This window comes from Piliocolobus tephrosceles, chromosome 19 (genome assembly GCF_002776525.5).
Source record: "Piliocolobus tephrosceles isolate RC106 chromosome 19, ASM277652v3, whole genome shotgun sequence".
Taxonomy (NCBI): Eukaryota; Metazoa; Chordata; class Mammalia; order Primates; family Cercopithecidae; genus Piliocolobus; species Piliocolobus tephrosceles.
In genome coordinates, this window is record NC_045452.1 from 19,439,093 (window position 1) to 19,450,664 (window position 11,572).

General features: G+C 45.4%; 1 protein-coding gene across 2 annotated transcripts in view; it reads left to right on the forward strand.

The window, feature by feature from the left end:
- The window catches only part of EIF3L (eukaryotic translation initiation factor 3 subunit L), a 43,841-nt gene that overhangs the window by 2,866 nt on the left and 29,403 nt on the right, over positions 1-11,572 (forward strand). The window contains exons 4-5 of one of the 2 annotated variants that reach the window (XM_026450886.1): positions 4,015-4,094; positions 7,049-7,110. In XM_026450886.1, the coding sequence (XP_026306671.1) occupies positions 4,015-4,094; positions 7,049-7,110 (142 nt within the window). The remainder of the gene's footprint in view (positions 1-4,014; positions 4,095-7,048; positions 7,111-11,572) is intronic. The other variant, XM_026450887.1, reaches the window with a different exon arrangement.

The following is an 11,572-nucleotide window of genomic DNA, read 5'->3' on the forward strand; positions in this document are numbered from 1 at the left end:
GCTGGAGTGCAGTGGCAAAATCTTGGCTCACTGCTACCTCTGCCTCCTGGGTTCAAGTGATTCTCCAGCCTCAGCTTCCCGAGTAGCTGGGACTACAGGCGTGCACCACCACGCCTAGCTAATTTTTTTTTGTATTTTTAGTAGAGACAGAATTTCATCATGTTGGCCAGGCTGGTGTCAAACTCCTGACCTGAAGTGATCCACCCGCCTCAGCCTCCCAAAGCGCTGGGATTACAGGTGTGAGCCACCGCGCCTGGCCTAATTTTTGTATTTTTATTAGAGACGGGGTTTCGTCATGTTGACCAGGCTGGTTTTGAACTTCTGACCTCAAGTGATGCACCCCCTTCAGCCTCCCAAAGTGCTAGGATTACAAGCGTGAGCCACCGTGCCCGGCCTGTGGGACTTTATATCCTCAGAAATTTGTACAAAGCCTAAAATAGTATCACTATTACAATTATAATAATAGTGATTAGCGTTTATTTTATTTGTTTTTTTTTTTTTTTGAGATGGAGTCTAAAACTGACGCCCAGGCTGGAGTACAGTGGCTTGATCTCAGCTCACTATAAGCTCCGCCTCCCAGGTTCTCACCGTTCTCTTGCCTCAGCCTCCCGAGTAGCTAGGACTACAGGCACCCACCAGCACGTCCGGCTAATTTTTTGTATTTTTAGTAGAGATGGGGTTTCACCGTGTTAGCAAGGGTGGTCTTGATCTCCTGACCTTGTGATCCGCCCACCTCAGCCTCCCAAAGTGCTGGGAATACAGGTGTGAGCCACCGTGCCCGGCTGATTAGCATTTATTTTTATTACCAGGATAGATCTGTCAATGTTCAGTGTGTTCTTCCTGCTTTTTTACTCATTTACCCTTCACAGTAACCCCATGAAGTAGGAGTCTTTCTCATTTTACAGATGAGGAGACAGCACAGAAACAAGTCATGTAGCTAGTTTAATGGATGTGCTGAGATTTGAACCTGCAGTGTCTGGTACCAGAGCCTAATTTCTAAACTGTGCTATGCAGCCCTTCAATGCATATCAGAGCAAGCTGAACTCTGCAGGTTTTGAGGAGCTGCCATTGTGTAATGGGCATTAGAGATAAGATAGATCAGTCGAAGCTGGGATAGTCAGGAGTGACTTCACCAAGGAAATAAAATTTAAGCAAGTCAGAAGGATGGGGGAGAGAAAGCAAACAGCCAAAGGCCTATTGGATCAATGAATAGGATCTCTGACATGTGTTTTCTTTTTTTGTTGTTTTGAAAGAGCTGATTGTAGTTGAAAAGCAGAGGAAACCTGGGGCATTGCATGGTTGTAGGCTTCACCCTTGCCAGTCTCCTGAGCCTAAGTTCTACTTGGTGTGGACCCCAAGGTCCTTCCCACCCCTGCCACCCATTAGGTTGAGCTGAGAGATCACCCGGGGGAAGAGTCACTTATGACTGAGAAGAATTGTTCTGGGGATTCGTTAGTAAGCAGGAGAGAGAAAGGGAGAAAACCTTGTTCGGAGGTTGAACACCTCCAGCCGAAGAAGGTGTGGCTTCGAGGCCTCTCACCACTAGCAAATGGATCCAAGTCATGCGGCACCAAAAGAGGTTAGCAGCCAAAGGTGTTCAAGTGACACAACATCAAAACATGCTACCAATGATGAATCCATATCTGTACGAGTCTCCAGCAGCCTCAGTTCTTGCCTCCTCACAAGAAGGAATTCGACTGAGGGGCACAAGGCAGAAGAAGAGAGGGAGGCAAGTTTGAGAGCAGGAGTGAAAGTTTATTAAAAAGCTTTAGAACAGGAATGAAAGAAAGGAAAGGACAGGTGGGAGAGGGCCAGGTAGGTAACCTGAAAGGCAAGTGTGCTGACGTGTGTTTCTTTATTCCCCAGGTCTTTTCTGATTAGAAGCATATAAACCAGTGCCTACAAAACTTAGCTGGGGCATAGTGGCGCATGCCTATAGTCCCAGCTGGTTGGGAGACTGAGGTGGGAGGATCGCTTGAACCTGGGAGGTTGAGGCTGCAGTGAGCTGGTGTGAGGCTGCAGTGAGCTGTGCAACAGAGCGAGACCCTCTCTGAAAATAAAATTAAGAAATGGACCAGTGATGTTGAATAGAAATATAGCTAGACATGAATGTAATTTTAATTTTCAGCCAAGTGAAGTGGAGATTTATTTAAAATATTATTTCTGTATGTAATCAGTATTTAAAAATTAAGGGAATATTTGCCCTTTTTTTCTTTATACTAAGTTTCCTAAATCCAGTGTGTATCAGAAATACTTGATTCATACTTAGATTTCATAGAGTTTATGACTGGAAAAGTAGATTCAAATACTAGAGTAATTCCGAATAGACCTACAAGTTTTCCAATAACTGAGTTAAGTGTTGGTTTTTAAACTTAAATGACAACTAACTGAAATATAAGTTTAACTCTTTGCTTTTGTAGTAGCCACATGTAGCTGGTGGCTACTGCATTGGGCAGTGCTGGCAGATATAGATGGTAGCTGAAACCAAGCATCTTGTGAGTCTTTCTCTAGGAAAATGTAGTGAAGAAATGCTGGTGCCTTCGGAAGTATGTTTCTTTAGGGATGGGTGGGCAGGCAAAGAAAGGATCTAGTAAAGGAAGCAGAAAGAAAAGTGAAAAGTAGATAGTAAATTGGCAAAGAAATGTCACAGGAACCAAAAAGTCTGCAGAAGAAACTTTGAGGAAGAGAGTATCACCAAATGTTTTAGTGAGGTCCAGATGAGAAAAAAGCCAGTTGAATTTGGTAACTTGCAGGGCCTTGGTAACCTTAGCAAGGTCAATGTCAATAGAGTGACGGAAGCAACAGCAGAGAGCAGTGAGGTGAGAAAGGGGAATTGGTAAGTATAGGGGACACAAAGGGCCATTTAGAAGCTTTGTGTTTTGTTTCTGTGTTTTTTTTTGTTTGTTTTTTGAGACGGGGTTTCGCTTTTGTTGCCCAGTCTAGAGTGCAATGGCACGATCTCAGCTCACTGCAACCTCCGCCTCCTGGCTCCAAGCGATTCTCCTATCTCAGCCTCCCAGCTATTTGGGGTTATAGGCGTGCACCACCATGCCTGGCTAATTTTGTATTTTTAGTGGAGACGGGGCTTCACCATGTTGGTCAGGCTGGTCTTGAACTCCTAACCTCAAGTGATCCACCCGCTTCAGCCTCCCAGTGTTGGGATTACAGGTGTGAGCCAGCGTGCCTGGCCTGTTTCAGTGTTTCTTTTCTGTTCTATTTCTGTGTTTCTCTCCAACCCCCATCCCGTAGAGACAGAGCCTTCCCATATTGTCCAGGCTTGTCTTGAATTCCTGGGTTCAAGCGATCCCTCTATATTGGCCTCCCAAAGGGATGAGATTGGCCTCCCAAAGTGATGAGATTACAGGCGTGAGCCATCATGCCTGGCCTGTTCGGTGTTTTTTAGGGGAACTTGAGCATATTTATATGTTGGACTAAAAGAGACAGAGAAGCAGGAGGGGTGGGGCTTGAGGAGATTGGAGGAAAGTATTAATAGCTGCTGAGGGGATCAGGAGAAGACAATTAAACAACCTGTTGCAGGTTTGTCAAGTAGCAGTATTTGGATTGGATAGGCAGGAGTGTTTAAATTGGATGCTGTAGGTCTGTTGTGGCCTTGGACTGCAGCAGACTGATTTGCTTCTGTGTTTGGAGATGTTTGGATGTGCTCCAGGAGATGGAAACGCTATGTGTTGAAGAATGGTGGCCAGAAACGTAGTTCTCATGTCAGGAAACAGCAGGCAGTTAAATATGGCTATAGTTAATGATACAGAGGCAGGAGATTATCCTGAAAAGCTTGATGGATCCCTGACTGATACAAAAATAGTATTTTCTTGTGTTGAGAAAGATTGAAGTGTGGAGTTGGGTTGAGTACAGTTGTAGACTTGAAGGGCTCTGGCCTCAGCTCTGTTTATTTGATATCTTCCCCTTTCTAAGCCTGGGTCTTCATCTGTGAAATGTTAGGATTGGCATTCTCCAGTCCTTTTGGAAGTTTAGAGATTTTTTTTGCTTGATTTTTAGCTGGACCAAGCTGACTGAAAGATTCTTCAAGAATACACCTTGGCCCGAGGCTGAAGCCATTGCTCCACAGGTTGGCAATGGTAAGTGTGAGCTCTTTCTATCTTGTGCACTGAGTGGAATCCAATGGCCGAGAGTCATTAGACAGGAAGCTCAAGAGGGTCTGTGTCTGTTTTGCTCACCGTTTTGTTTCCCCCATGCTTGGTATATAGTAGGGCCTTAGTAAAATAACTTCTTGAAGGCTGGGTGATTTAAGAGGGGACAGAGATCTCTCATACGTGGTGAAATTTAGATCTTTGTACTGACTTGTTTCTATTTCCCTCTGTAATTTGGGGGTCATTACAGTCACTCTGGAATAAGCTCTCTAGCCTCCCACCTTTCACTCTTTTAGATTCTGTCCTTTATATATGGGTGAGGTAGGCAAATCCAACTTCATGATTTTGCTTGTGGATACTCAGCTACCCTAGCACCAATTTTTTTTTTTTTTAGATGCAGTCTTGCTGTGTCGCCCAGGCTGAAGTGCAGTGGTGCAATCTTGACTCACTGCAACCTCCACCTCCCGGGTTTAAGCGATTCTCCTGGGTTCAAGCAATTCTACCTCAGCCTCCCGAGTAGCTGGAATTACAGGCTCCCACCACCATGCCCAGCTAATTTTTGTATTTTTAGTAGAGACGGGGTTTTACCATGTTGGCCAGGCTGCTCTTAAACTCCTGACGTCAGGCAATCCACCCACCTCAGCCTCCCAAAGTGCTGGGATTATAGGCATGAGCCACTGCACCTGGCCTGCCCAGCTAATTTTTAAAAATTTTTTTGTAGATATGGGGTCACACCTTTGTTGACCTGGCTGATCTTGAACTCCTGACCTCAAGTGATCTTCCCAAAGTTCTGAGATTACAGGCATGAGCCACTGTGCCCAGCCACATTGTCTTGATTATTGTGTTTTTGTAAGTTTTGAAATTGGGAATTGTAAGTCCTCCAACTTTGTTCTTTTTTTTTTTTCAAGGTTGTTTTGACTATTCTGGGTGTCTTGAATTTCCTTATTAATTTTAGGATAGACCTGTCAATTTCTGCAAAGCAGCCAGCTGGGATTTTGAGAGGAATTGCCTAGAATCTGAAGATCACTTTGGGGACTACTGCCATCCTAACAGCATTAAGTCCTCCAGGCCAGGCGCAGTGGCTCACACCTGTAATCCTAGCACTTTGGGAGGCCGAGGTGGGTGGATCACGAGGTCAGGAGATGGAGACCATCCTGGCTAACATGGTGAAACCCTGTCTCTACTAAAAATATAAAAAAATTAGCTGGGTGTGGTCATGGGCGCCTGTAATCCCAGCTACTCGGGAGGCAGAGCTTGCAGTGAGCTGAGATTGGGCCACTGCACTCCAGCCTGGGCAATAGAGCAAGACTCCGTCCCCCCCAAAAAAAACACGAAACACAAAAAAAACAGTATTAAGTCCTCCAGTCCATGGACATGGGATGTCTTTGGTTTATTTAGGTCTTTGGTTGTGTTCACCAATGTTTTGTGTTTTCAGTGTACAAGTCTCTCATTTATTTTGTTTTTTGAATGTTTTTTGAACACTTACTCCTTTTTTTTTTTCTCCTAACTTCCTAAGCAAGTTAGGAAGTCTTGCTGTGTTGCTCAGGCTGCAGTGCAGTGGCGTGATCTCTGCTCACTGCAACCTCTGCCTCCCAGGCTCAAGGAATTCTCCTGCCTCGGCCTCCTGAGTAGCTGGGATTACAGGCGCTGGCTAATTTTTATATTTTTAGTAGAGATGGTGTTTCACCATGTTGGCCAGGCTAGTTTTGAACTCCTGACCTCAAATGATCCACCCGCCTCAGCCTCCCAAAGTGCTGGGATCACAGGCATGAACCACCGCGCCTGGCCTGAACATTTACCCTTAATTGACTAAACACAGAATGAGTTCAAAATTCATTCTGTGGCTGGGTGTTGTGGCTCATGGCTGTAATTCTGGCACTTTGGGAAGCTGAGGTGGGAGGGTTACTTGAGGCAGGGAGATTGAGACCAGCCTGAGCAACATAGGGAGACCCCCTTCTCTACAAAAAAAAAATTTTTTTTTGAGATGGAGTCTCGCTCTGTCGCCCGGGCTGGAGTGCAGTGGCCGGATGTCGGCTCACTGCAAGTTCCGCCTCCTGGGTTTACGCCATTCTCCTGCCTCGGCCTCCTGAGTAGCTGGGACTACAGGCGCGCGCCACCACACCCGGCTTTTTTTTTTTTGTATTTTTTTAGTAGAGACGGGGTTTCACCATGTTAGCCAGGATGGTTTCAATCTCCTGACCTCGTGATCCGCCCGTCTCAGCCTCCCAAAGTGCTGGGATTACAGGCTTGAGCCACCGCACACGGCCTAAAAAGAAAAATTTTTTTTTGCAAAATTATCAAGGTATGGTGGCACATGCTTGTAGTCCCACCTACTCGGGAGGCTGAGGTGGAAGGATCACTTGAGCCCTGGAGGTCAAGGCTGCAGTGAGCCATGATAATACCACTGCACTCCAACCTTGGCAACAGAACGAGACTCTGTCTTCAAAGAAACAATATTCTGAAATTAATATTTTCTTTCTTCCTTTCTTCTTTTTTTTTTTTTTTTTTGACACGGGGATCTCACTGTGTTGCTCAGGCTGGAGTGTACTGTGATCATGGCTGACTGCATCCTCTGCCTCCTGGGCTCAAGCGATCCTCCCACTTTAGCCTGCCGGGTAGCTGGGACTGTGGGTGCGCACTACCACGCTCTTCTAATTACTCTTGTGTGCTGGTTTATTTATGCACTTGGATGGCAGAAGTCTCTAAATGGCGAAGGGAAATAGATCTGAATGAGATCTTAATTTCATCGACGGAGATTGAGATTGATGGAGTCAAATGAGAAGTGGATTTTCTCATTGCATGTATTCTTGGGGCATATGCATAGCAATTTAGATGTTGTTTAGTCTTCAAAATTACCTTTATTCCTCCCCACCAAAGAGCTAAAGCTGCCAGGATACCCCAGTTTTATGGATAGTGAAGTACCCCTCTGCCATCTCTTTCAGATGCTGTCTTCCTGATATTATACAAAGAATTATACTACAGGCACATATATGCCAAAGTCAGTGTAAGTATTTAAGTGTCGCAGTGTTTTGTTTTTTTTAACTCTGTGCTATTTTTGTCCCTAGAACACAGTCATTTGTTTATATTGGTTCAGTGTCTAGGCGTGATTGGCCTGTTTTTGAGTTTTCTCTTAAGAAATGGTGGAAGGAACAGTTTAACCCAGAAAGCTGTTCCAGACACACCAACCTATATAACCTATGCATTCTTTTAAATTTATCTGTCCCCACAATTCTCCTGGACTGGGCAATCACCCATGCACTGATTATAGGCTGCCATCCTCATAGGGTATTTCCAGGCACCTGCTGCTGCTTCTGCTTGGGGTTCTTTTTCCGTTCAGAGCACTGAGCCTCTATTTCTCTGAAATGTACATAACACTGTCACTGTATGCCAAGCACAATGCTAGGCAGTTAGCACACATCTTCACTTATGTCATTCTACTATCAATCGTGCAAAGTTGGCACCTGAGGTGCCAAGAGGTTACTTTTTCTCAAATTTATCCAGCTAGTAAGTGACAAAACTCCTTGACTCTAGACCAGCTTGTTATAACAGCAATGTTCTACACATTATCCCAACTTTGGGCACTTGCTAGATTCTGTTCTTCCCGACTTCTGTATTACAGAGTGCGTGAAGTTTCTTTCTTTTCTTTTTTTTTTGAGACAGAGTCTCACTCTGTCGCCCAGGCTGGAGTGCAGTGGCTCAATCTCAGCTCACTGCAAGCTCCGCCTCCCAGCTTTATGCCATTCTCCTGCCTTAGCCTCCTGAGTAGCTGGGACTACAGGTGCCCGCTACCATGCCTGGCTGATTTTTTTTGTATTTTTAGTAGAGATGGGGTTTCACCGTGTTAGCCACGATGGTCTCCATCTCCTGACCTCGAGTTCTGCCCGCCTCAGCCTCCCAAAGTGTTGGGATTACAGGCGTGAGCCACTGAGCCCGGCCTAGAGTGCCTAAAGTTTCTTAAAATGCCATCTGTACTATTTAAGGCCAGGCATGGTGGCTCATGCCTGTAATCCCAGCACTTGGGGAGGCTAAGGGCAGATCACCTGAGGTCAGGAATTTGAGACCAGCCTGGCCAACATGGAGAAACCCTGTCTCTACTGAAAATATAAAAATACAGAAATCAGCTGGGCGTGGTGGCAGGTGCCTGTAATCCCAGCTACTTGGGAAGCTGAGGCAGGAGAATCGCTTGAACCCTGGAAGCGAAGGTTGCAGTGAGCCAAGATTGTACCACTGCACTCCAGCCTGGGTGACAGAGCGAGATTTTGTCTCAAAAAAAAAAGCCATCTGTGTTATTTATATACACCAATGACTTAATCTCTATCTTTAGCCTCAGTTGCCCCACTGAAGTCCAGACTTCTATATTCAACTGTCAGCATCTGTACTTGGCTGAGAGTCATCTCAAGCTTAACACATCTAAAACTGAATTCTTATTTTCCCTCTAGTTTTTCCCATGGTAATCATCTCAATAAACACTACCGTTAATTACTCAGTTAATTGGACTAAAAACCTTGGCATTATTTTTGACTTTTTCTGACATGAAATCCAGCAAATCCTGTTCAGTTCTATCTTCAACATACTTCTTTTTGTTGTTGTTTTGTTTTATTTTGTTCTGTTTTTGAGATGGAGTCTTGCTTTGTCGTCCAGGCTGGAGTGCAGTGGCGTAATCTCAGCTCACTGCAACCTCTGCCTCCTGGGCTCAAGCGATTCTCCTGCCTCAGCCTCCCGAGTAACTGGGATTACAGGCATGTGCCACCACGCCTGGCTAATTTTTGTATTTTTAGTAGAGATGGGGTTTCGCTTGTTGCCCAGGCTGGTCTTGAACTCCTGACCTCAGGTAATCCGCCCGCCTAGGCTTCCCAAAGTGCTAGGATTACAGGCGTGAGCCACTGCACCTGGCCTTCAACATACTTCTTGAATCAGCCACTTTTCACTGCCACACTGCTGCTCACCTAGTTCAAGTCATTATCATCTCTTCCCTGAATTATTGCAGGAGCTGCTTACCTGGTGTCAGTTTCCACTCTTGGCTGTTTATTCTCAACATAATAACCAGCATGATCCTTTTTGCTACATAGTTTCATCAGGTCACTCCCTCCAATCCTACCATGACTTCCCAGCACATTTACTAATTCCAGGTTTTAGCCCTGTTTCCCTTCTCAGTCATTTCCTGAAACTTCCCCTCCCTCCTTGGGCTCCTGGCAATATTTCCTGGCACTTCAGAGCACTTATCTCTTATACATTGTTGTTATTTGTTTATTTTGGGGGAGGGAGTTTCCTCATCTACTAGAAGGTTAACTCCACCAGGTATGCATGTTGTCTTGTTCTCTAATGTAACCAGTACCTAGAATAGTAATGTCTGGTCATAATGGTGTTAATTGAGCATGTGTGTGCTTTCATGCATGTATAAATGAAGGAAATTGGCACCAGGATCTCTACCTAAGGAGGTCCTAGTTTCTCACAGGTACTCACCCCGCTTCTTGAGGATCACTTGATAGGGCTAGAACTCCTGCCTTGACCATAGGAGCCACTGTCAGTAGTGGTAGGTGGAAAAGTGCTTGCTGCCAGAGTAAGGGGCCTTGTCTTTCTGGCATCCCAGTGGGATCTCTGACTACTTTATCTGATAGAAAGTAAAGATACCTGGCCAGGCACGGTGGCTCGCGCCTGTAATCCCAGAATTTTGGGAGGCCGAGGTGAGTGGATCACAAGGTCAGGAGTTTGAGACCAGCCTGACCGATGTGGTGAAACCCCGTATCTACTAAAAATACAAAAATTAGTCAGGTGTGGTGGGGCATGCCTGTAGTCCCAGCTACTCGGGAGGCTGAGACGGAGGAATCGCTTGACCCCGGGAGGTGGAGGTTGCAGTGAGCTGAGATCGCACCACTACACTCCAGCCTGGGCTACAGAGCAAGACTCTGTCTCAAAAACAAAAAAGAGTCAAGATTCCTACTACCATTGATGCTGAAGTTCAGGTGCTTTGTGTATATGCTAAGAGTCTAGCCATTATGTGTACATTGCTTTTTTGGGAACACCATGACACCATAGCCCATAGTATAGCTGCTTTTACCACCTCTCATCTCTCTGTTCAGTCTGTAGATGAAGATTCAGCAGAAGTTTTTTGATGCTATAATCTTTTTATTAGGTACCTGGGCTCCCACATAAATGACCAGTTTTAAGCCCCTGGGGAGTAGTTTTTCATTGAATATGCTTAGATTGTGCTTAATGTATTAAGCACCTTACATAATTTTTTTTTAAACATAGACGTGGTCTTGCCATGTTTCTCAGGCTGGTCTCAAACTCCTGGGTTCCGGTGATCTGCTCACCTCAGCCTCCCAAAGTGTTGAGATTATAGGCGTGAGCCACTGCACCCAGCTACATAATCTTACTTACTTGTGACTAGTCAACAATCTTTTGCCTACATTATACGGAGAGATGAAATACCTTGTGAGAACCCCACAGTTGATAAGAGGTGGGACTGACTCCAAAGTTGTTTCTTCTCCATCACAGATACATTGTTCATGGTATGGTTCCCCAGCTCAGAAACCATCAGTTGTTCTCAGATGCAAGCAACATAAAGCCCAGACCAAGGGTCAGCCACCTTCTCTGTGGAGGGTCAGATAATAAATATTTTAGGCTCGCGGGCCATGATGGTTTCTGTCAAATCTGTTCAGCTATGTCTTTGTAGCAGTTATAACCAATATGTAATGAGTGGGCATGGCTATGTTCCAGTAAAACTTCTTTATTTACAATACAGGTGGTGGAATAGACTTGCAGGCCCCCTGACCTAGATTCTTGTTTGGCATTGGAAGACTGCTACATTCCTGGCCCATAGTCCAGTGATGCCCGGTGCAGCCTTATCTTCTCTAACTCGCTAGCCTTTAGGTGCCACGATTTAACTTCTTCGCCTTTGCTAGTGTGATTTTTTTCTGAAACAGTTTTCCTTCTCTCTGCTTTGCCAGATCATCATGCCTGCTCTGAGAGTCATTTAAGGTCTGTTGCCGTAGAACCTAACCTCGTGTTGCAGTATTCAGTGCCTCGACTGCTATAGGACTTTCTGTCTTCCTTCTCACTTGCGTATTTACATACTAAGAAGAAGAGGACATATACCAATTCTAATGTATTTGTTCACAGCTATCACAGTATACCATGGGTAAAACACATTAAAATTAAATATCTGGGCCGGGCGCGGTGGCTCAAGCCTGTAATCCCAGCACTTTGGGAGGCCGAGACGGGCGGATCACGAGGTCAGGAGATCGAGACCCTCCTGGCTAACACGGTGAAACCCCGTCTCTACTAAAAATACAAAAAATTAGCCGGGCGAGGTGGTGGGCGCCTGTGGTCCCAGCCACTCGGGAGGCTGAGGCAGGAGAATGGCGTGAACCCAGGAGGCAGAGGTTGCGGTGAGCTGAGATCCAGCCACTGCACTCTAGCCTGGGCGACAGAGCAAGACTCCGTCTCAAAAAAAAAAAAAAAAA